The sequence below is a fragment of the Grampus griseus genome (assembly GCF_964374135.1).
Source record: "Grampus griseus genome assembly, chromosome: 5".
Classification (NCBI taxonomy): Eukaryota; Metazoa; Chordata; class Mammalia; order Artiodactyla; family Delphinidae; genus Grampus; species Grampus griseus.
In genome coordinates this window covers 64,179,005-64,203,178 of record NC_138998.1, presented here as the reverse complement: position 1 = coordinate 64,203,178, position 24,174 = coordinate 64,179,005, and the positions used below count along the sequence as shown (strand labels likewise).

The 24,174-nt window shown below is 50.3% G+C and overlaps 1 protein-coding gene and 1 long non-coding RNA gene across 5 annotated transcripts in view; one reads left to right on the top strand and one right to left on the bottom strand.

The window, feature by feature from the left end:
• LOC309823418 overlaps positions 1-693 on the bottom strand; it is a 6,804-nt gene extending 6,111 nt beyond the window's left edge. For 2 of the 3 annotated variants that reach the window (XR_014296825.1, XR_014296826.1), the window contains exon 1: positions 63-693. This is a non-coding gene — a long non-coding RNA (uncharacterized lncRNA). The remainder of the gene's footprint in view (positions 1-62) is intronic. The other variant, XR_014296827.1, reaches the window with a different exon arrangement.
• A 432-nt stretch (positions 694-1,125) lies between these two features.
• On the top strand, positions 1,126-24,174 carry BCL6 (BCL6 transcription repressor). Of its 2 annotated transcripts, none has more exons than XM_082654417.1 (10): positions 1,126-1,173; positions 11,565-11,602; positions 12,422-12,594; positions 14,386-14,607; positions 16,236-17,207; positions 17,754-17,938; positions 19,323-19,490; positions 20,588-20,718; positions 20,833-20,970; positions 23,897-24,174. In XM_082654417.1, the coding sequence occupies exons 3-10, from the start codon at positions 12,434-12,436 to the stop codon at positions 24,038-24,040; spliced, it is 2,121 nt and encodes a 706-aa protein (XP_082510543.1). In that variant the 5' UTR covers positions 1,126-1,173; positions 11,565-11,602; positions 12,422-12,433; the 3' UTR covers positions 24,041-24,174. The 2 variants fall into 2 exon arrangements, with proteins under 2 accessions (XP_082510543.1, XP_082510542.1); XM_082654416.1 differs by lacking the exon at positions 1,126-1,173 and adding an exon at positions 1,209-10,407 and having other exon boundaries at positions 11,564-11,602.

The window sequence follows — 24,174 nt, the reverse complement described above, 5'->3', positions numbered from 1 at the left end:
CACACGTTTCTCGCAGCAAGAAATTTCCTAAGAGTCAACAATAACAGAAAGAGTAAACCCACCACTTGCTGTCCTGGAAAGAAACAAACCAAAACAAATCCTTTGAACATGTCTCTCAAGTGCAGGGGAGCGTCCTCTCAGTAAAAGTCCATGGGGAGAAAGAAAATTGCACCCTCCCCACCCCCCAAAAAATGGGGGTTGGGATGTAACATATACGACAAAAAATTCAAGCTTCTTTCAATAGTATCAGTATTAAAAAATAACACATCTTCCTTAAAGCGCTTGAGAGATGAGATTGGGGCAAAAACACTCAAAACAAAATCCAACCGATGCGGGATCCTATGATTTACGTAACATCACAAAGTTGCAAAAGGCAAAAATCAGAAGCAAAAATCCGAAACCCATCAAAATACAATAACCCCAAATCCCGAGCCACCACACCAACAAGGAAAAAAAAAAACAAAAAACAAAACTGTTCCAAATAAAAATAAAGCAAATGAACCCACCGAAAACTGCTTGGCAAATATTTTTCTCGTGGTGCCTAATATTCTAGCTGGAAAGAGCTGTGGTGTTTATTGTTTTTTTCTCTTACTCGCCTCGAAACCTACTATATATAACAGACTTTTCCCAAAGGTTCGAACCTCTCGCTCCCTTTTGTGTGTTGAGCTCGAGGAGCTGAGTTTACGGGGAAGAGAGGAGGAATTAGCCCCAGACCCCGGGAAAGCAAAGCGCACTCCCCCTCTTATGTCACCGAATAGCAAATTAGTTCTCAGAATTCCAGAGGCCGAGCTTTGCTACAGCAAAGACGCCGACGTCACAGAGGGGGCGCCCACGTGACGGTGGCGGAGCAGGCTGTACCATCGTCCGGGGGCCGGGGAGGGAGAGCCACCGTCTGGCCCCTCGAGCCTCACACCGAAACCTCCAAACCCGAGACGCCCAGCCTGTGAGGAACCCGAAATATGCCGGACAGTGGGAAAATATTGTGGCTTTGAGGGTTTTTTATGGGCCAAAGCAGGCAAAAGTCGCGGAGAGCTGACACCGAGTCCTCCCCTGCCACGTAGCAGTGGTAAGGCCCGCAGCTCAAATTCCGAGAATTGAGCTCTGTTGATTCTTAGAACTGGGGTTCTTAGAAGTGGTGATGCAAGAAGTTTCTAGGAAAGGCCGGACACCAGGGGTGATTATTGCTGTTGCTGCCGCCGCTCCTGCTGCTGCTGCCGCCGCCGCCGCCGCTGTTGCCGCTGGTGCCGCTGCCGCCGCCGCTGCTCATGATCATTATTTTACCTTTTAATTCTTTTTTTTCCGCTCTTGCCAAATGCTTTGGCTACAAGTTTCCTATGTGTATCTATTGATGTAAATGTATATATTTATTTATTGTAGCTGTCAGGTGTTAAAATAAATGCCGAAGATTAGTCCCACGTCTCTCCCACTCTAGGATATAGATTTTTATATATTTACTATTTTATTCTTGTTGTCTTTGAGTGAATTGGCCGGTTTGGGGAGGCTTTGCCACCCTCCCTTGTGTTGTTTTGGTTTTGAAAAGGAGGTGGAGGAGAGGAAGGAGGGGAATTAGGGGGCGGCCGGAGCAGAAAGGACGAGACAGTGCTTGGGGGGTGGTGTTTCGGGCAAGTCTGGGGGCTGTCTGGCCCCAGACGGCGGAGAGGACGCGCGCTAGCGCTCTCGCTCTTTCTGCTGCTGCTTGCGTACGGCTTGTGATCTCGCTGGATTCGTGCGGCTGTGTTTTTTCCCTCTTTTCTCGCTTGCAAACTGCCTTCCCTTGCTCCCTCGCTCCAGCTTCGCCTTCCCTCCCTCCCTCCTCCTTTCCCTCGCCTCTCCTTCCTTCCCCTCTCACGTCCTTCTTGGTCACTCCGGGAGGCGAGGAGGGAGGCTGCCCGCTCGCTCGCCCCGCTGGCTCCCTTCCACCGGCCTTGGTCCTCTAGATTCCCTACCTCCGAGCCGAGATTTGGGAGGAAAAATGCAAGCGAACTCCTCGTTTTGTTTTTATTTTTTGTTTTTCATAAACCCAGTTGAAGTATGGGGTTCTTCTCTTTCTTTTCAGAGCCGTGATCTTCCTAACGAGATCCGAGTGTTTTGGTGTCCCCTTCCCCTGCGTTTTGGGGGAGGTTTAGCTTGCCTGGGGGCGGGGATGTTGAATACTTTGAAAATTATTCTTTCTTGGTTGCAGTCTAGAGAGTCGGGAAGCCCCGCGCGCTCCCTCACCCCATCGTGGGGAGGGAAGCTTGTGGCGGGACGGGGATTTGGGGGGTGGGTGGGAAAGGGGTGCGCGTTTGCACCTGCGGTGCTGTTCAGCGTGCGGGGACTCCGGGAACCTTCGCAGGACGGCCCAGCCAAGCGGGAAGGTGGCGGGATTTCTGGCGGTCGCGGTGTTTGTATTTTGGGCGCTTCGTGACTCGGTGTTAGCTCCCAATGGCTGTTCCCCCGCTTTCCTAAATTTTATTTTTCCCATGGTGCAGGCTTTGTAAAAACAAACAAACAAACAAGAACTGCGGGCCGGAGAGTAGCCGGCGTCAAGGCTTCAGATTCCCGAGGTCCTTGCGCTGGGCGAGGGGAAAAACAAACAGCCCCAGCCCGCGGTCCTACGTGCGAGACCCGGGAGGAGAGAAGGGCACTTTGTGGCCCCGGCTGGGGGATCTGGCGCGGGAGAAGGGGGCGCGGGCGCGAACGGGAGATCTTTGTGAGTGATTTTGCAAAAACGGATTGCGAGGTTGGTTGGATTTGCAACCTGTGGCTCTCCTTGAGGGAGTAAGAATGCGGGAAGGCGGCGGCGGCGGCGGCCCGGGGAGGGAGTGGGTGGGGAGTTGGAGCCTCGGAAATCGGCTGCGCTGGGGAGCAGCGGGAGCGAGGGGCCACCCCGCTGCCGGATGCAGTGACCGTGGTAAACGTCTTGAGAACTGTGGATTGCGTTGCCTTTATGATGCCGTATTATCTTGGAACTCTGGCCAAAAATGGAACTAGTGTGGCAATAATGAGTTTTAAAAGCTATCCTATGGAAAACAAATACACAAACCTACAAATTAAAAAAAAAAGCATGAAAAAGACCCTTTTTATGTTGTGCACTTTCTCGAAATGTTTGACTTGGTGGTGGGGGTCCTGACAGCTGAGCCGAAGGAATGACCCCAAAGTGGGTGCTCAAAGTCCAGAGCTGTTACTGGGTCCCTGACCTCTTCTGTGAGCTGGTCATCCCCCCCCCCCAGGAAACTGATTTAATCCTTTATGGATTTTTTGTTCAGTTTATAGTTTCCAGGAGGTAAATCTTGTAATGCTTTAGTCTTTTTCTTTTTTTTTTTTAAGTAAAATGTCAGTAGATGCATTTTTTTACTTAAAAAAAAAGTAAAAAGAAAAAAAGTGGGGCAGGAGAGAAGGAACCAGGGAAAGGGCTGTTTAGAAATACAGTTTGTGGCTCTGAGCGATGCCACCGGCTTCCTCTACAGAGACTGCCAGTTTCCCTTTTTCTTTGCAAGGTGTGTGTGGTTTTAATAAATAACTTTAAAAAAACGTAAGAGGGGGGCCCGCAGGATCTGTCAGGAGACAGGTATCTATTTTGCTCATTATTTACTACTAAGAGCCTTTGGCACAGGAACAGAGCCTCGTAAATCTGCAACCCAAGTTGAAGTTCATCTGGCCCTAGTCCACCCGCTATTCCTGGAGGTAGCAAACATGAGCTCAGAGGAACGAGGTGAAATCACATTCTTGCTTTAAAATATATGTGTGTTTTCTTTTAAAAGGAGAAAAGATATTTGTCTCTGGGGGAGGAGGAAATGGAAAGGGAGTACCAGGAGATGGGCATTCCCTTGCTAAAATGACTGTAGTTGAGTCTTCAGGCCAAAATAGAAACCTGAAGATGGGAAATAGTCCTCCCTCCCCCCACTTATAAATAGAAGGTTCCAATATCCTATTTGGAAGATTTCCAATACTGCAGGCCCAAGCACTGACTGGTTTTAAGGGTCTGTTGATAGTGACAATAAGGCTAGTAGCTGTTTGTAAAAACCGGGCAACTTGAAGAAGGCAGCTAGAAGTGGGAATTCTCCAATTGGCCATTTCCTCTGTGCTCAGTTTTGAAGGGTTCTACCCCTTGCTTTCTTGAAAAGCCTGTCCCATTTTTATTGTGGGTTTGGTTGACAGGAATGGGACTCCAAACTCTTAAGCTGTCGTTTGCTGAGCCTTAAAGAGTTCCAGTTATTGGTTGAGTAAATGGTAGCCATGGCTAGATGTCAAAATTCTTCCTTCCCTCTCTCCTTTGCCGGGTAGCCACACTCACAACCCACTTTGTTGTGAAAAATTTAGCGATTCAGAGGAGGTGGTGCGGCAGCGCCACCCCTCGGTGGGTGAAACTATCTATTTGCAAAAGTCAAATATTTGAAAAATGTTGTGAAATGACCTTTTGAGGATTTTTTTTTTCTTTAGGAAGGGGAGATAAAAGTAGCTTTTTAACAAGGACTTTGTAGTTGATCTCTCAAAAGGAGGGAGAAAAGCTAGGATGGTGTCATAATAGGCGAAGTAGTTCGAGTGTGTGTGTGTGTGTGTGTGTGCGCGCGCGCGCGCGCGCGCTCTCTCTCGGGAATGCTTGCCTGGTTGGCTTTAAGTAGGGGAGTTCTCCTGGCGGAGGTAGCCCCCCTTCCCTCTTGGACTTGACCTCTCAGGGCACCCGAATTCTGCTGTCTGTCTGATATTGAGACAAGGAGGAATGTTTTGGTGTAAAAAACCATAGCGACTGGAAGTCCTGTAGTTTTGCTGGCGGTTGAAGATGGTGTATGCGGGGATGGGTCGGGGAGGGAGGTTTGTGGATGGACTGGGGCAATGGTAGGCTGATCCGTAGCCGGGTTTGGAGTCCTCTGGGAGTCAAAGTAGTGTGGTGCGTGCCAGTTGCCTGCACTGCGCAACAAGTGGGAAAGCCACCGCAGTGATCCGAGCGAGGGTGCTGTGTTGTGGGAAAGCTGGCCGGTTTCTCTTCGCCCCGCTGGAAGCCAGGAACGGCTCCTCCCAACCCTCCCCGCCTCCCACTCTGAGACGAGAGCCCCACCAAAAGACCACCTCATCCCCACTCCCCCATCCCCGGCTTAGCCGAGCGCTGTTAAGCCTGCCCTTGGCCTCCAGGACCCCTTTTCTACGTGGGAATCAGTTTATTCCCGACTGTTTTGCTGGTCGACCAGTGTTTGGTAGAAAGCTCTGGTAATGCCGTTGACTGCCTTCTGCTTTTTGAAGACATGTGCACCCTTTCTTTCTCTTCCCAATACATTCAGCCTTTCGGGCTGGAAGAATCAAGGTATACTACATGAACGCAGCTCCAGATACCGCGTTTTGGTTGCTAGAGGCCTGAGCATCGGGAAGAAGGAATTACATCTAGTAAATTCAGTGTTTTCCAGCTTTGCCCTATGGAGGCACCCCCCCCCTTCCCTTAAGAGACAACAACAGCAAAAAGGTGGGGGGCAGTCGGGTGTGGAAGGCTGTGGTCGCGCGGCGATTTTCGCACGGACTGAGTCCGCCACCTAGTGGTGGGTCCTGGCTGAGTTCCCCGCCTAGGGCAGTGGACCGACCGCGTCACCTACGGGTCCCCAAGTATCCCAACCAGGTGCTAGGACTGACAGAGGGGAGGGTACCCTCCAATGAGGATGACACCCAACCTCCAAAGTTTTGGTACGATGGATGAAAATTAGAAAGCCTGCGGATGCTTGCTCCATTCACAGCCACTCAGCGACGGGCATCTGTCTCCGCTAAGAGAACCGAAAAGTACCCGATTCTGAAAACACGATTTCCCAGTCTCTGTGGCCTCTCCCCCGGAAAAGTCAATACTGGAGGGATGCCACAGGGGCTCTAGGACATATATCGCTTTACAGTTGAGGAAACAGGCCTGATGAGAGGGTTAATGGCGAATTAGTGACCTAACCGGAACCAGATTTTAAGCTTCTGAATTCCAGGTCAGTGACTTAAAGTCAAAGGCGAGTTTATCTCCGCCCCTTTGAGTTATCTAAGAGAAAGGAGCAGAAGTCAGAGGGAGCCATGATTTTAACCTCTTAGGTAACCATTGTTGGAAAGGGTTCCCCAGCTGTCCCCGAGGAATTTGTTTAGAAAGCATGGCCCAAGATTTTCAGTCACAGACATGAAAAGCCTACGGTAGTGCTCAGGGGTGGGAGTCTTATTTCTTGGGAGGGGGCTGTGCGTTGTGTTAGGGCGTGATTAAAGCCCAGTCCCTAGACTTGCAGAGATGCACCTCGCTGCTCCCGAGGCTCACATTTGGATCCTGAAATAGCTCTCTTCCCCTTCTTTCCAAACTTTGTTTAGTGGCTTGGCGAGAAATCAGTTGTGTGTGTGTGGGTCCTATGGACCGGCAGAGTGAAATCCACAACAGCTTCTCAGCAAAGTTTTCTTTCTCGGAGCTCAAATTTTAAGATGGCAAACGCGCGACCGAGTGCTGGCGGCCCCTAGCGACCGCAGGCGCGCACACCCGCGGGAGAAGCCGTTGTTTCCACCGCCCTGGTCCGCCGGAATCGAGTTCCGCCTCTCCCGCTGCGGGAGCTGTTGGAGGCCGCGTCGGAGAAACGCGCCTCTGTTCGGGTTGGAAACGAATCTGGGGACGGGTTTGAAGAGCGGTCAAGTTTGACTCATCGCTTTCCAAGGACAGTTAGTGCCTTCCATCTTCATTAACGTGAATAAAGACCTTGGCTGACTTCTGTCCAGATCGGATTTTTAAAGGCATTGTTTGTCTGGGGAGATCATGCCTCCCCCCTCTCCCGCCAGACTTTTTGCAAAGGCCGAGCCCAGTCCAGCCAGGATGGCCAAAATATCTTTGCTCGTGGTCGGCTGGCATCGACTGCCGGCCCTTTCTGGAAGGCTGTCACGAGCTGGGCGCCTGGGGAGCGTCCTTTCTGCAGCTCCTCTTCAGATCTTGATGATAAAACACATCCCTCTATTTTATTGCATTTCCTAGAAGCTTGCAGGCTTGCAAGAGCGCTGTTGGCAGGAAGTGTGATAGAAATGAAAGTCAGGACATAATGTCCCTGAACACCTCCTCGGTCACCCAAAGCGACTGCCAAGGCCACCGCGTTATCAAATTCACTTTCATCTACTGTCTTCCTACCCTCCCGCCCCCCAGCCAAGAGCGCGAGGAGTGTTTCTCCCCCAAAACAAAAACAACTCGGCGGTTTGACCCTACCCCGCCACCTCCAGATCACCATGGCTAGACCCGAGCAGCTCATTAGCTGAGAAGCTGCGGAGAAAGGGAGCGCTCCGAAAGGAGCCCTGATGCTGGTTCCACTGCGGCAGCTCCAACCTTATTAAGATCCCCCGTCCCTGCCCCTAAAGAGTGCTCCGCACTTCCAGATTCTCCTTTGGATTTCTCAACGAGTTATTGGAGTTATTAGATGACCAATAATCCAAAACCCGAACGGGATATTGAAGGGGGAAGGGCGGAAGGCATTCTCCAAATCGGGAGACTGTGTCCAAACTAGGTCAATGGGAAGGAGGGGCGGGACGACAAGGAGTTGTCGGTTTTAAGCCTTGATGGAGGGCTCCCTCTAGTGTTAGGCAGCGGTAAAACATGATTAGGTTTGAGCTAGTCCTGGAACCACTGGCCTCCTAATTTCCAATAAATGCATTTACTTAATTTTAGCTTCCCTTCCTAGATTCTCATCCCATCCCATATTAAATTTCAGCCTTCGCTTTCACCTTTATCCCACCGGGCGAAGGGATGAGAAAGTGGGATTTTATGAAGCCAGAGAGGCCCAGTCTTTACTGACCCCGCCTCCGCTGCTGATGTGATGCGCGGCGCACTGTGACGCTACCCGCCAGTTTTAGGAGTGGACTGCGGCCTTACAGGTTGCATCTTTCGCGCCCCCTACTCCCCACCTCCCGGCCCCCAAAAGTGCCCCTCGGAGCCCGATACTGAGACCGATTAGGCGATGGCGCCCAGGGATTATAATTCCGAGAAAGGCCACGGGAAGGCGAGGCAACCTTGGAGCGCGCCCATGAACGCGATAGGGTTTGCGCCCAGGGCCCTGCCGAATCCCGACCTTTTCTCTATGGTTTCGGAGAAATCGGATTCGGAAATTCCGAAATCTGGCCAGGTTCGGCCTGACAGCTCCTATTCTAAAGATCTTAGGCGGAAACCGAGCCGAGCTGGGTTCGCCTTCTTGCCAACGTAGGCGAAAGGGGCTTTCGGTTTAGTTTTCCTCCAACTCGGCTGGGGAGCGCTGGATGGAGACCCTCAGTCCTCGGGATTCCATCTTTTTTACCTTGAGGCCTCGCCTAACCACTCCCTTTAAAACAGGGGGAGGGGCGGGGGGGGCAAGCAAAATGAGAGAAAGAAAGATAAAAAAAGACACACCAGGCAAACAAACACCGGAATTCGGCAACTTGAAGTCATGAAATAAGCAGGGGATTGGACGCGAAATCCTGGGTTCTAGACCAGCTGTGCCTGACTTTCCCTATTTATAAAATTGTTATGGGGAAAGGGTTGAACTAGGTGAACTGTAGGAGTTCTGGACCGGGAGCGGACGAGGTATTTAGGGGAAAGTGTGCCGTATTCCTCGCGAGCCTCCTCCCCGGGCGCCCACCCCCTCCGCCAACCTCGCCGGGTGAATCCCCGGCGGCCCGCGCGGCGCAGGCTGCGATCCTGGCGGCCGTCCGGGCCGGCAGCTTCCTGGAAAGTTACTTCTCGTTGGAGCCGGCGATAGGCAGAGAGTGTTCTTTGAAATCCGCTGAGTTGAGATCGACTACGTTCCGGGAATGAGAGGGTTGTGCCATTCCCCTCACTGCCCCCTGCCTTGACGGCATAACAGGAAAAAAAAAGAGAAAGAAAAAAGGCACACATAATGTTCGTTACCGAGGTGCACGAAAAGTTTTTTTTGAATGTAACCAAATTAAGGGCTGCCACCGGGGTACCGCCGGGCCTCCGCCGCGCCTGCGGGGGCTTCGAGGTGGACGGGCCGCGGTGCGGGCAGCACGCCCGGGGGTGGGCGGTCCCTGGCAGACAGGTACGGTGTGATGGGGGTGGGCGATCTGCGGATCTGCGCGGGCTTGCCCTGGCCGCACGGCTCGATTTTGTGCCCTTGTGTGTGAGCAAGAGACGGGGGCTGCCTCTGGAGGCGGGAGGGAAAGGCTGGGGTCTTTCATATTGGATGGCTTTGCTCTCCTCACCTCTTGTCTCTCTCCCTCTCCTTTATGCTGTCTTCTTTCTCTTTGACTTTTTGGAGGGGGAGTTCCCTCTTCTTTTCTTCTTCAGACCCTTTAAAGGATCTGCCTTCTCAAGGTGCCTCATTGAAAATACACAGGGAAAGCGCCAAAGGGAAAGTGTGTGGGGTGAAAAAGACCATGTTTAGCTCTCACTTGGTGGTTTCCGCGACTGGGGCTGGCTGGGGTGGGGAGAGCCCACGTCTGGGCCCTTGCAGATGTCAGTTTCTCCTTGACAGCTCTGCTCTCTTGGTTGCTTCTGTGGAATGAGTCTTGCGTTTGGCATTGGTGGGATGGCCGAAGCTAGGAGACGGCGTTCGTCCTGGGCTTTGCTTGGAATTAGTTCTGAGATCTTGGGCGAGACATCCCCTGGAGCCTCGGTGGCCTCCGAGCAAATGGGGGCTGGTATTGTTATCAGCCACAATCATGGATGGGAAGGAGCTGAGTGGTCCCCAAAACCAAACCAGATGCTGTAGTGCTCCCACACCTGCAGCATCTAGAGGGCGGCAGCGTTGCCCACGCCCACTGTAACCCACATACTCACTAGTTGTGGGGCTCCGAAGACAAAGCTAGCTGAGAAAGGAGTGGACTTAATAAGGACAGGGGCCTTAGTGTATGTGCCTTGTTTTTGGTCAAGCCAGGCCGAGAGGTTTACAGTGGAAAGTGCCCAGCCTAGGGCCTGGCTGACAGTGGACCCAGGGGAATTGTTTTGTTTGTTTGTTTCATTCCGCATCTGGAGTGAGTCATTGCCACTTGTCAAGGTGAAATGGCAAATCTGGGCTTCCTGTGGTTCCAAAAGTCTGTGACTGGAAATCCACAGGCAAGATGGTGTTTGAAGCTTGTTCCAGGGCAGCCTTAGGTATTCCAGAAGGGTTGAGGGATCTCTTCCACGGGGGACGAGGGGAAGGTTTATAAGTAAACCTCACGTGTCTTCCGCATTCGTTTTCCAAGGAGACCATCCTTGGACTTTGGTTAGGACCCATTCAGTGTATCTCTCTTTGCTCATCTTGAGTTAGAATGGGGAGAGGAGGAAATAAATAGGTTCTTTTGTCTTTTTCTATCCTCTCCCTTCCCCCATTTCCTTCCCCCACCCCCACTCACTCACATGCACACATTAACCTTGAAGCCGATGAGACTGAGTGACTGGCACTTGGGACCACAGAGAAATGTCAGAGTGTTTGGTTACAGACTCAAGGAAACCTCTCATTTTAGAGTGCTCATTTGGTAAGACTCAGCAGCCTGGAATGGGGGCAAAGTGCTTGTGTGAGGGAAGGAACTTAAAAATGAGATTCACCCACATCAGGGTGCTGTCTTGCATGTTCTACAGCACGTAGGCTGATTTGGAAAGGGAACAGGAATTTAAGCCAGAAGACCTAGGGCCAGGTCACTCACCATTTATGTGGCCCAATATGACCTCCCTGGCCTCGGGCCCCTTTACCCGGAAGATAACTCTAAAGGGCTACACTTTAAAAAAAGTCGGGCAAGGGGGGGGTGTGTGGTTTCAAATATTGTTCTGTTTTGCAGCCCACATGTGATCATAAATGATAGTCTTTCACCTATGCTTTAAATTATTTTGTTTTAGAGAAACCAGTTTGGAGAGGGTCCATATTTCCTAAGCGCTTCCTGGCCGGTTCTCAGCTAAACCTCACAGTTAAATCTTTCACCAGCAGGGGGAAGCACAAACTCGGAAGTTTGTAACCCTGTATCTGGTCTTAGGCCCAAGAGGGATGGGAGGGGAAATTTCAGAAAAGGAGAGAAGAGTAGATATACCATCTCAGGCTGTATTCTGCAGATTCCTTATTCTGTCTTAAGTGTTTCAGCTAGTCAGGAAATACTGCCTAGCTGTTTGTCCTGAGCAAGCCACTTGAACCCAAGTTTCAGTTTTGTCATCAGTGAAATAGGGATAAAGATGTTGACCCTGTTGGCCTTGTGGAGTCATTCTAGGCCTTGAAAGAGAATATTTTAGCAGGTTTTGAAACGCATCCAGAGTTTTTAGGCCCCTGAAGGATCATTCTCATTAGTATTGAAAGCATCACTTTTATTATTTTTTTCTTTCCCATAAACTCAAGGGCCTTTGGATGGCATACAGTTTTTACTCTGAGAGAGGAAATAAATGTGTCTACGTATACGTAATTAATGTATGAAATTGTATTCCCAGTACTCAGGGTAAAAACATTATTATCGCATGGCTTTGGATGCCCGTTGTTTCCATAAGAGCCGAGCTGGGAAAAATGTTTGCTAGCTTGTGGTAAAACCGCACCAGCTGGCAGGCTGCAGCTATCAAAGTAAAACTAAATATGTGTGTCCTAAAATAAGACTATAGTGGACAATCTTACATTCATGAAATCAATTTCTGTTTGCTTTTTTATCTTCCCTGCAGGTTTTAAGCAAAATTTTGGACTGTGAATCAAGGCATTGGGTAAGTAAATTGAATTATGTGCTTTACAATTTTGTGGACAAACTTTTCTTTTAATTTGCCAATGTATGTGTCTCTGTGAATGGTGCCACTCTTCATTAGATGAGATAAAGGAGAGCCGATTGCCTGTCCGTCACACCCAGCCCCCACCCCTTTGCCCCTGCGTTCGACTGTCTTAACACTGTTGTGCGATCACTCATTCCCTTACTCGTTTCTCGGTTCCCATTAATTTAGCCACCTACTATGCACCAGCAAGGCGCTAGGTGCTCAGGATACAGTCAGACAATCCTGAAGCCTAGCAGGGGAGAGACAGATGGTGGCTGGGATAATGAAATGAGATGCCGATGAGAATAGCTACGATTTTTGAGAATCTACTGTGGACCAGGCACGTATCTCTAAGTTTTACAACCGCCTAGGAATTACTACTCCCATTTTGGGAAACTGAAGCCCAGAAACCGTAAAACAGCTTGCTCCAAGTCACACAGCCTGCAAAAGGTATGGCCCATGCGCTAACCTTCAAAGCATGCTTTCTCTCCCCTGTCACACACTCACTGCCTCTCAATGCTGGCAGCGTGTTTGGTATGTGGAGAAAACATTCAACAAATATTCATTCCCTCCTCTTTCCCCAATAGGGTTTTCTGTTAACAAGTTGGTTAAAGATTATTAGCTCATTGTACAGACATGAAGAGTAATGCCCAGAGATGGGCCATGAGTTGTTCAAAAGCAAACACAAGGGAGCAGGCTAAGCCACCTGCTCTCACACTCCTGGTGAGAAGGAAACAGGTTCTGGAGGACTAAAAAGATTCTGACCTTTTCTTTCAGGTGAAGAAAAAAATGGCCTCGCCGGCTGACAGCTGTATACAGTTCACCCGCCACGCCAGTGACGTTCTTCTCAACCTTAATCGCCTCCGGAGCCGCGACATCTTGACGGATGTTGTCATAGTGGTGAGCCGGGAGCAGTTCCGAGCCCATAAGACGGTCCTCATGGCCTGCAGGTGAGGGGTCTGGAAGCAGAAGGTGGATGATGGATATAAGGGGAGCGATGGTGCCGGCTGCCAGTGTGGAGCATGGAGGCCTCTGGCTGTGTTTGGGATCACATCTCATTTTTCTCCAGATCTCCAGCACGTGGCCTGGCCGAGTGGGTTCTCAGGAAGCAAACGAATGAACATACTTTTAGAAAAGAAAGAGTTTCCATTCTGTGGGGATAGAGGGAGAAGAAATCATATACTGTCTCCGGAAGCGATGTGTTTTGGGCAAACATGGAGACTAACTTCAGTGAACCAGTGAAAAAATGAAAAGTGAAAGCGAGTTTTAAAATATTTTAAGCGAGTTAATTTAAGATCTTTTGCTCTTTTTTTTCTATGACTGTATTTATTTATACCATGACTATATTTCTATGGGTGTTTCCGAGCATATGTAAGTTGGTGAAAGTGAGCTGGCTAATTCTTCATACTTGACAAGTATTTCAAGTGTTCAGAGCAATTTATGTTACAGCACCTCCCTGGATCTCCATAGTGGCCTGTGTTATGGATGGCACGATTAGCTCCATTTCATAGATGATAAAATGAAGACATTCACAGGCAAACTGACGTAGAGCCAGGGATCTTGATTGCTAGTAGAGGACTTATTCAACATCTACAACAAGCACCTTTGTTTTAAATAGTGGAGAGGTTTATATAGAGAGAAAAAGAATAGGTAACGCTAACCGAATGCTTACTACGTGCCAGGCATCAATCTGTCCCCTTCACATTCTCATTCTTGCCATAGGCCTGTAAGGGAGACACTCTTGTTTCTGCTTTGCAGAGAAGGAAACCAAGGTGCAGGGAAGTGAAGTCTCTTAACCAAGGTCGCCTAGCTAACTACTGGGTGAAGTCTAGCTCACTTCTGGCAACACGCTCAGAAAGAGTAGAATCCAGATGACAGTCCAGAATGTTGGCCTCTCACTGAGTGCTCTTTCCTCTACCAGACACCGTGGTACCTGGAGGCTTGGCTTGACGCTGACTTGGCTCTCCTAGGAGTATTGACCTTGTGATAGTCTATGGACTTGTAGAAAATCAGTAAACTGTAGATGTAGGCATCATTTTATTTGTCATCGATACCCAATTTGCTTCTAAAAAAATACAATAAGATTTAAAAAATAAGGATAATGTGATGGAACAAGAAAAGAAATGCTTATCCCAAAGATATAGACTCAAAATAGTTACTGCAAATGAGTGCTAAATTTAGCTCTGGTAAGCTGTGCAGTTAAGACCAAAAGAATACAGGTTCTGTGACTCTGTGAAAATCACTTGACCTCTTTTTTTTTTTTTTTTTTTTTTTTTTGTGGTACGCGGGCCTCTCACTGTTGTGGCCTCTCCCGTTGCGGAGCACAGGCTCCGGACGCGCAGGCCCAGCGGCCATGGCTCACGGGCCCAGCCGCTCCACGGCATGTGGGATCTTCCCGGACCGGGGCACGAACCCGTGTCCCCTGCATCGGCAGGCGGACTCTCAACCACTACGCCACCAGGGAAGCCCTCACTTGACCTCTTTGATCTTAGTTCCCCCGTTTGTAAAGGGAGAGAAGGATAGAATCTACCTTGCAAGGTTATGAGGAGCACAGGATAGTGTATGTAAGTGTGTAATGACTCTCTGGGATTTAGTAAATTCTCCATAATTGGCAACTATTATTAATTGCCATGGAAGCTCTGGAGCTAGGTCCAGGGGAGAGGGGCTGAGCGTCCGTGGTGACTGTAACTGATAACAGTTTCTATGTGTCTGTTATAGTGAGACATTTCTTTGTCTTACAGTGGCCTGTTCTACAGCATCTTCACAGACCAGCTGAAATGCAACCTCAGTGTGATCAACCTGGATCCTGAGATCAACCCGGAGGGGTTCTGCATCCTCCTGGACTTCATGTACACATCTCGGCTCAATCTGCGGGAGGGCAACATCATGGCCGTGATGGCCACAGCTATGTACCTGCAGATGGAGCATGTTGTGGACACTTGCCGGAAGTTCATCAAGGCCAGGTGAGCTGCTGCCTAGATGGAAGCCTCGGAGATGGAAGGGATCAGACAGGGTCGGAAACAATTGATAATGCTTGCACACAGAAGAAACAATCCTCTGTGATACGCCACAACCTACCTTTCCACTGCTTTTGCACACTCCTGCTACCTAGATATGCCGTGTGCCTCCCCACTTCTTGCTTCCTTCCATTCACTTGATAGACCCTTTCCTCCCACCCATCCTGCAAGACCACGCCTGGATGCCAGCTTCTTCATAGATGTTTGTGCACTTATCACTTTGCTCTTTCCTGAGCTCTTCAGCTGTGTCTGAAAGCCTTTTGCCTGTCTTTTAGACTTTGCCTCTGTTTTCACTATTTGCATACATGTTTTAGTTCTCCTTTAGGCTTCCACTGTAACTATTTACATATGCCCCTTAGTTCCCCCACCAGACTGTGGGCTGCTTTACTCATCTTTTATGTCACCCTGCTGCTACTAGAGAGAACATTTATTGAATTAAATAGGGTTCACTGGGTCTAGCCCCCTATCTGAGGGCTGGTAAGACATGACTATCACGGAAAGTTGAGGAACCTGAGAGCCAAAGAAGGGAAGAGCTTTGCTAAGTGGAACAGAGACTTGGGCCTTGACTTCTATAGAACCGTTGGATTCAGCTACTCCAGTATAAATGCATCCCTTCTCAGACAGAAAGGTTTGCGGCCTCTGTTTGAACATCTCCAGGAGCCAGGAACTCAGTGTTCCCAGAGCCATGCAGTTCTCCCTTGGATAGTTTGAAAGCTCTTCTTTACAGCGGGTTGAAATCTGGCTCCCTTCACCTTCACTCCTTGGTTCTAGCTCTGTTAACTGTGATCAGACTGAGCTGGCCTATTTTTCACCCACATAATGTCCCTTCAAGTATATGCAGCTTGGGCTCTTTGTCTCCTGTGGGTGATAATGGTGGCAAGATCATCATTATGAATGCTTTCTCTGGGTCAGGCCTTGCGCTTGGAGCGTTCGGTAACTTGCTCCAGGTCACAGAGCTGCTAAGTGGCACAGCAGGGACTGGAAACCAGGTCTGGCTGCTGCAGAGCCAGGGCTTCCTACGCTGGCACGTGCTGCCTGTTCTCCAAAGTAAACTCGCCCACGGCTCCAGGCAGTATATAGAGCGAGTCCCTTCTTCACAGGGCACCAGTATAACAAAGACCCTCCAAACATGTAGCACCAACATCGTATAAGTTGTTCCCTCCCTGAAGCTCAGTCTCCAGGTGTGTAAAATGGAGACAGTAATTCCTGATCTACATCCCTTCTGTAAGGATGAAATGAGATAAGGACTCTGATAGCTTTATATTCTGTAACATCTGAATAATTATAGATTCATGCATATGTATACATATGGGACTTAAACATGCAAAATCACGTCTAAACAGGCACTGATTGTGTGGGTAACTCACTTCCCTTCTCTGGGCCTTGTTTCCCCAGCTGTGGGCTAGATTGCTAGACTTTTAGCAGAACTGCCTTGTAACTGCAAGTGTTTCCCTACTCCAGAGCCACATCGCCCAGGTCTGACTGACTCAAGTGCAAATGTGGTTTCATAGACCAGTGTCACTTGGAAGGTTCTGACTTGGAGGCCGGGGTCTTCTCTCTTTTTGCTCCTGCAGTGAAGCAGAGATGGTCCCTGCCATTAAGCCTCCCCGTGAAGACTTCCTGAACAGCCGGATGCTGATGCCCCAGGACCTCATGGCCTATCGGGGCCGGGAGGTGGTGGAGAACAGCCTGCCCCTGAGGAACGCCCCTGGGTGTGAGAGCAGAGCCTTCGCGCCCAGCCTGTACAATGGCCTGTCCACGCCGCCAGCCTCGTACCCCATGTATGGCCACCTTCCGGTCAGCAGCTTCCTCTTCTCCGACGAGGAGCTGCGGGATGCCCGGATGCCTGTGGCCAACTCCTTCCCCAAGGAGCGGACCCTCCCCTGCGACAGTGCCAGGCCAGTCCCCAGTGAGTACAGTCGGCCGGCCATGGAGCTCTCCCCCACTGTGGGCCACAACAACGTGTACTCACCCAAGGAGGCAGCCCTGGAGGAGGCCCGGAGTGATATGCACTACAGTGTGGCCGAGGGCCCCAAGCCTGCTGCCCCCTCGGCCCGGAGCGCCCCGTACTTCGCCTGTGACAAGGCCGGCAAAGAGGAAGAGAGGCCCTCGTCGGAGGATGAGATCGCCCTGCATTTCGAGCCGCCCAATGCACCCCTGAACCGGAAGGGTCTGGTGAGCCCGCAGAGCCCCCAGAAGTCCGACTGCCAACCCAACTCACCCACGGAGTCCTGCAGCAGCAAGAACGCCTGCATCCTCCAGACCTCCGGGTCCCCTCCGGCCAAAAGCCCCACTGACCCCAAAGCCTGCAACTGGAAGAAGTACAAGTTCATCGTGCTCAACAGCCTCAACCAGAATGCCAAACCAGAGGGGCCCGAGCAGGCCGAGCTGGGCCGCCTTTCCCCTCGAGCCTACACTGCCCCGGCGGCCTGCCAGCCGCCCATGGAGCCCGAGACCCTTGACCTCCAGTCCCCAACCAAGCTCAGCACCAGTGGCGAGGACTCCACCATCCCACAGGCCAGCAGGCTCAATAACATCGTCAACAGGTGATTTCACAGGCAGTCCGGACCTGGGGTCGGGGCTCACCGGGGCAGGGTTCTGGGGTCACTTCTGATGGGTGCAGGGCGCTGTGTTCTGCTCTTGCCTGAAATGCTGAGCACATTGGAGGTATGGGCCAAGGCCTGTTGACTGAATTGGCCTAAGTGAGGAAGGACCTTGAGCTTCGGTATATTTTCACAGAGAGAGAGAATTCCCCTCCATGGTAGACGAGCATTCCAAGAATCCCAAGCTCCTGCAATCTCTGTGGCAGGGGGGAGTCCTCTTACTTGCCTTGGACCGAGGGAGGCTGTGGACTGTAGCACTGAGGGGAGGAAACTGGGCCCGGGAGTGGAGTCTGGGCTCAGTGTGGCCCCCATCAGTGATCTCGATGTGTCTGCTATTTGGAGGTAGGCTAGGGGATAAATAACTCTGTGGCGTCAGATTCCAACTGGCCTCTGGGCTGCCCTGAGCACAGGGAAGAGGGGATGCAAAAATGCCAGGCAGAGCGCTCTGCCCTGCTCCAGCTGCTGAGGCCCTTTTCTCCCCGCCCACAGGTCACTGACCGGCTCCCCACGCAGCAGCAGTGAGAGCCACTCTCCGCTCTACCTGCACGCCCCCAAGTGCACGTCCTGTGGCTCTCAGTCCCCGCAGCACGCAGAGATGTGCCTCCACGCCACTGGTCCCACGTTCCCCGAGGAGCTGGGAGAGACCCAGTCTGAGTACTCAGATTCCAGCTGTGGTGAGTTCCTTCCCCTCCCTTCCCTGGCCTCTGCCTCTGCTCCACAGGCCTTGTGTTTCCATTTTATTTACGCTGTTGTCATTGATTGGGAGAAGCCCCTGGTTGGAAGTCCAATGGCATTTAAATCAGCAACCCATAGTCCCACTCTTGACCTCGTAGGGAACTAGTTGACCAAAGCAAGGGCTGGGGAATTTGAGTTAATCTGGGGGACTGCAGAAGGACCACACAGCCTTTTCAGCTTCCTTCCAGCAAAGTTGGCTGTGGGGCTGGCTATAACTAGCTCCCGGAGCCTTCTCAGGCCCACTGGACCCCAACCGATTGGTGTGCATGTTGGTTCACCCTGCTAGGCTGTACGTTCCAGAAGGAGAAGCATCCGGCCTCATTCATGCCTGCATTTCCCATCGGGCCAAGTGAGTCTAGCACAGAGTAGGCACTCAGTTATTGTCAGCTGAATTCGATTAGTTGAACTGATTATTAATTGACGTTTCTGGATAGTGTGTGACTGGCCTCCCCAGTTTTTACCTCTTCCTCCAGCTCTGTCTGTAACAGGATAGCCCAGCGATGCCTCTTCAGGGGTGAACCACCCTGATGTGTCATTTCCAAACTGTTAAAACAAAAGAAAAAATTAGTTATTTACACTCAGAGGCTTGGCACAGGGTCATGGACCGATAGTTGGGAGAGCAGGGACTGTCCCCTCCTGGCCCCGTGGCCATTTGCCTTTGCTCTACACTCCAGTTCCTTCTCTCTGGGCCTGTGTTTCTACTTCCACCATCATCTTTGGTCTCCCTATCTCAAACTGTTTGGGAGACATGAAGTCCAGATAGGTGCAAGGGTGACCATGGTCATCATTAATTCCTCCTTTGATGACCTCAGAGTATCTTTGACTTTGATTCATATCTTACATTCCTATGATGCTTTATGTTATACAACGTGATCCTGCGAGGTAGGCAGGACAGGGGTTTATTATCCTGATTTTGGAGATAGAGACACAGACAGAGGCTGTCTTACCCGAGGGCTTCTGTGTATGAATGTAAGTAGAACTATGACCTGATAAGGAAAGTCAGTTCTCAGAGCTCTCGAGAGAAGGAGGTGCCAAGCTTTCCTCAAGCTGGCGCAGGCCATGTGGGTACCTGTGGGTTTGAGTTTCCCTCCTATACCTTAATCTTCAAATCTGTCTCCTTTCGCCTCCACGATCGAGACTCTAAATGCTAAGAAAAAGAGAATCCGCACAGGCCCTTTGCTCTGGGCTCCCGTGAACCCTGGGCAGACAGGGCGCTGGGGGCTCAGTTTGGCCCTCGGGGGAGCTCCAGAGTGGGGAGGCCTCGGAGCCCTACCTCCCTTCCTTGTGGTGCTGACGCTGGTGCCCCCTCCCACCCTCCGACAGAGAACGGGGCCTTCTTCTGCAATGAGTGTGACTGCCGCTTTTCTGAGGAGGCCTCCCTCAAGAGGCATACGCTGCAGACCCACAGTGACAAACCCTACAAGTGTGACCGCTGCCAGGCCTCCTTTCGCTACAAGGGCAACCTCGCCAGCCACAAGACCGTCCACACGGGTATGGCCCTGTACACCCTGCCCCCACCCCCCGAGCTCACCAGGGTTCCCCAGGGGCAGGACGGGGAGAGCATTCTCGAGAAAGCAGTGTAGGGCCTTGGTGCCCTGTGGGATGAGGCAGGGGGCAGGTGCTGCCCTGGCCTGAGTGCGGGCCTAGCCCCGCCACGTCTTTGCTTAGTGACCCAGCCACTCCCCACATCCTTTGTCTTTCCTCTGACAGGCTCTGTCTTGCTTCTCCACCTTTGCTGGGGTCAGAAGTGTTAATCCCACTGCACAGGGGAAGAAACTTTGGCTGAGAGGGGCAAAGTCAATTCGGTTTTTATAAATCAGAAAAACGCTAAAGGCCTCTTGATTCCCTCTAAGGGCTTGTTCCTTATCAACTCACATTCCTTTCCCAGGTAGCGTCTAATAACCTGATAGTTGTCCAAAGTTGACTCTCTCCTGGTATTTTAAATGGGTCTATTATCCCAGAAACTTTCCATGAAGGAAGGCTCGGCCCTTCTATTGGTTTCCTCTGTCTGAGCAACTACTCCAACTCGGGCCCCAGCTCTCGTGCAAACGGAATCCAGCTGTAGTTGCCACAAGCGGAAAAGCGTGTTTGTTCTCAAGGAGAGAAACTAGAGCGGCCTGATTGTGTCTCTCTGGGGAGTGGGTTGATGACTGAATCAGTCTCACCCGAGGGAAGAGCTAGAAGAGCCTTCCCAGGTAATCTAAACTCACCCCTCGGGTTCCAGAGAGGGAAACTGAGGCCCAGAGAAGGAGAGTGACATGTCCACGTCCCACAGTTAGATAATCCCAATGAAAAGGCTGGTTCTTGGAACCTCGCTCCCTCCTTGTCCCACGCCCTGCGTCCTTTCCCTCCCTCCACGTCACCACCTGCTTCTTGAGCCTGGCCGTGGGCGAGGTGTGCTGGTGCGTGTGTAAGAGAGGGCTGGCAGGCAGGGGTGGCCAACCCCTGACGCCTCTCTCTGACATCTTCCAAGGGAAGGAAAGCCAAAGTGGCCCCAGGAAGGGCAGCTTGCTTTGAAATCCAGGGCCCGGGGACTGTGGAGACCTCTGCTGAGTGTGGCTTGCCTTTTCCCCTTCTCTCGGTAACAGGTGAGAAGCCCTATCGCTGTAACATCTGCGGGGCCCAGTTCAACCGGCCAGCCAACCTGAAAACCCACACCCGAATCCACTCCGGAGAGAAGCCCTACAAGTGCGAAACGTGCGGAGCCAGATTTGTCCAGGTGAGCAGAGGGCGTGGGGAAGGACCCTAGCCCCGGGTGCCGCTGAGAGGCTGCGGCGTGTCTGTAGCCCACCCCGGCAGAGCCTCTCACTTCGCTCTTTGCTCTCCTGCGCAGGTGGCCCACCTCCGTGCCCACGTGCTCATCCACACTGGCGAGAAGCCCTATCCCTGTGAAATCTGTGGCACCCGTTTCCGGCACCTTCAGACTCTGAAGAGCCACCTGCGAATCCACACGGGAGAGAAACCTTACCATGTACGTTAGCCTCTCGTGGCTGCTGGCTGGCCTGGGATGGGTGCGGAGGTGGAGGGCTGGGGCCGCAGGACTGTTTGCTCTAATCTCAGGCGCGCAGTGGGATGACCACTGAACTCGAATGGTCCTAAGACAACCAGCTTGACCTTGGCCTGAGTCTTAGTTTGCTCATCTTTAAAGTGGAGGTGTTGGGCTAGGTGATCCGGGCCTTAGGAAAGAGGTCTGGATTGTGAATACATAGATATCAGAGTCATTCATTCATTCCACAATTGCTTATTGAGTGCTTCCAGCACGGCCCTAAACTGGGCTAGATGTCTACTTCAGAGGAGCTAAGGTGTTTGAGAAGGGGCAGTCAATAGGGTAGGAGGAGAACCAGAAGAATGTGGTGATACAAGGGAAAAAAACAGAGAAAAGGCAACTGCAGGTGACCAGCAGCGAAAGGCCATGATCGGGCCATTGGAATCACAGTGTTCTAGGGCAGGGTCTCAGCCAACTATGGCTTGTGGGCTAATTTTTGAAATTCCATGAGCTAAGAATGGTTTTTATACTTTCAAATGGCTAAAAAGAAATCAAAAGAATAATATTCTGTGACATACAAATTATATAAAATTTAAATTTCAATGTCCACAAATAAGGTTTTGTTGGCACACAGCCAGGCTCACTTGTTTACGTATGTCTCTGGCCTCTTTCACACTATAATGCAGAGCTGAGTAGTTGTGTCAGAGAATATCAGGCCCACAAAGTGTAAAATATTTACTGTCTGGCTCTTTACAGAAACAGTTTGCCGATCTCTGCTGTAAAGGGGAAAGATACTGGCCAGGTAGCTGAGATATCTGGGTTCTTATTCCAGCTTTGACAATGACCCTTTTTAGGGCTGTGGGCAAACCCTGACCCTCTCACTGGGCCACAGTTTTCTTTCTCTATGAAATAGTGAGGATGCTGTAGATGAGCAGTTTTCAAACTGTGCTCTTCCAATCACTGAGGTTCTGCAACCCCGCAGGACAGGACGGGAATGAGACAGTACCAGTCTCTTTTCCTTTCCAGTTTCCATTTAATTTGAAAAAAGAGTCCCATGGTTTACAGGTGTGGAAACTACTGTTATAGATGAGGCTGGCTTTGCTGAGTTTATGGCATCGCTCTAGGTCGTGATGGGCACAAGGACGAATGAATGAATCGTTAACCCATATCGCAAATGTTAACCTGAAAAGGTGGTTACTCTCATTCAGTTGTTTATCAATCCTTGAGTGTATATCTTCTTACTTGCTTTTGTTCTTGGGCAAATTAATTATCCTCTCTGTACCTTAATTTCCTCATCTGTAAAATTAGCCTGATAATAACACCTACCTCATGGAGTCATATTAAATTAATGGATTCCCTGAAGTGTTCAGAACAGTGCTTGGCCCATAGTCCAGTACATATTTGCTGTTTCAGTTATTTTGTGGGTGTTTAGATGCACAGGAATGTCAGAATTAGGAGTGACCTTCAGAGTGTATTGACTCAGTCCCTTACAGAAGGAAAAGCCAAGGCTCAGAGAGAAATGCCGCACTCAGGACGCACAGCGGTGGGTGCCATTGATATGAGGGGCCCTTGTCTCCCAAGACCGGGGCTCTTTCTACTCACTGCCTGCCCATTTAATTTTTTAATTTTTCTAAATATATTTCCTTTTTCATTTTAAAACATATTCTCTATATGAACATATTTTATTACACTTTTATTAGGGGATAGTTTTTTGTGCTTTTTTTTTTTTTTTTGCGGTACGCGGGCCTCTCACTGTTGCGGCCTCTCCCGTTGCGGAGCACAGGCTCCGGACGCGCAGGCTCAGCGGCCATGGCTCACGGGCCCAGCCGCTCTGCGGCATGTGGGATCCTCCCAGACCGGGGCACGAACCCATGTCCCCTGCATCGGCAGGCGGACTCTCAACCACTGCGCCACCAGGGAAGCCCCTAGGGGATAGTTTTAGATCTATAGAAAAGTTGCAAAGATAGTATGGAGAGTTCCCGTATGTACCCAGTTTTCCCCTGTTGCTAACGTCTTCCTACTAGGGTACATTTATCACAACTAATGAACCCATTCTGGTACGTTATGATTAACTGAAGTCCATACTTTATTTGGGTTTTCTTAGCTTTTACCTAAAATATTTTTCTGTTCCAGGATTGCATCAGGTTACCCCATTATATTTAGTCATCCATTTTATTTTTAAAGAACTTTCCCACTAAAACCATTATCATCCATTCATTGAATCAAAGCAAGAAACAGCTCTGCTTGCTAATGCCTTCTTAGCTGATCTGAGGTGTACACACTAACTCAAAGGAATATAACTGTATTTTTTAAGCATATCCTAGATTCCAGAATTTTTATGAATTCAGACTGTTCTAATCCATTTATCCAAATATGTTCAGATTTATTGCATAATTGTCTGAGGTATATTCTATTAGGAACTGGGAAGATTATAAAGTTTAGTAAGAAGTGCTCACCACTATCAAAGGATTCCCTACCTGAGAAGGATGCTAATGCATGGGTTGGCAAGGCTATCTGGCATTACATGGCAAGGCTAGAAATCTTACAGAAGTCAAAGGAAAGAGGGATTATTTTCATCCTGGAGGGATTCAGGAAAGCCTTAAAAATTTGGGGAGTCTGCATCGGAACTGCATTTTTGGTTTAGACTTGAACTTGTGGAGCTGAAGCAGGGAAATTCATCTCAAGTGGGGTAAAAGCATGACCAACACTTTGGAAAGCAAGGAAGGGACATTTGTACACAGCTTACTTGTCCCTTAGCAGAAGCCAGAATTCATGTGGGTTCTCAAAGTGGCCTTCCAGAGGGAAGAGCTGCCCCATCCCTTGAAGGGAGAATCTCTCCTTCTCAAGGTCCTTGAGTAATGACATGTTTCTTGAGTTGATGACTAACGGTTTGCCTCTGGTTCTCTTCCAGTGTGAGAAATGTAACCTGCATTTCCGTCACAAAAGCCAGCTGCGTCTTCACTTGCGCCAGAAGCACGGTGCCATTACCAACACCAAGGTGCAATACCGTGTGTCCGCCACTGACCTGCCCCCGGAGCTCCCCAAAGCCTGCTGAAGCATGGAGTGTTGATGCTTTCCATTCGAGCCCCTTCTCAGAATCTACCCAAAGGATACTGTAACACTTTACCATGTTCATCCCATGATGTAGTGCCTCTTTCATCCACTAGTGCAAATCATAGCTGGGGGAGT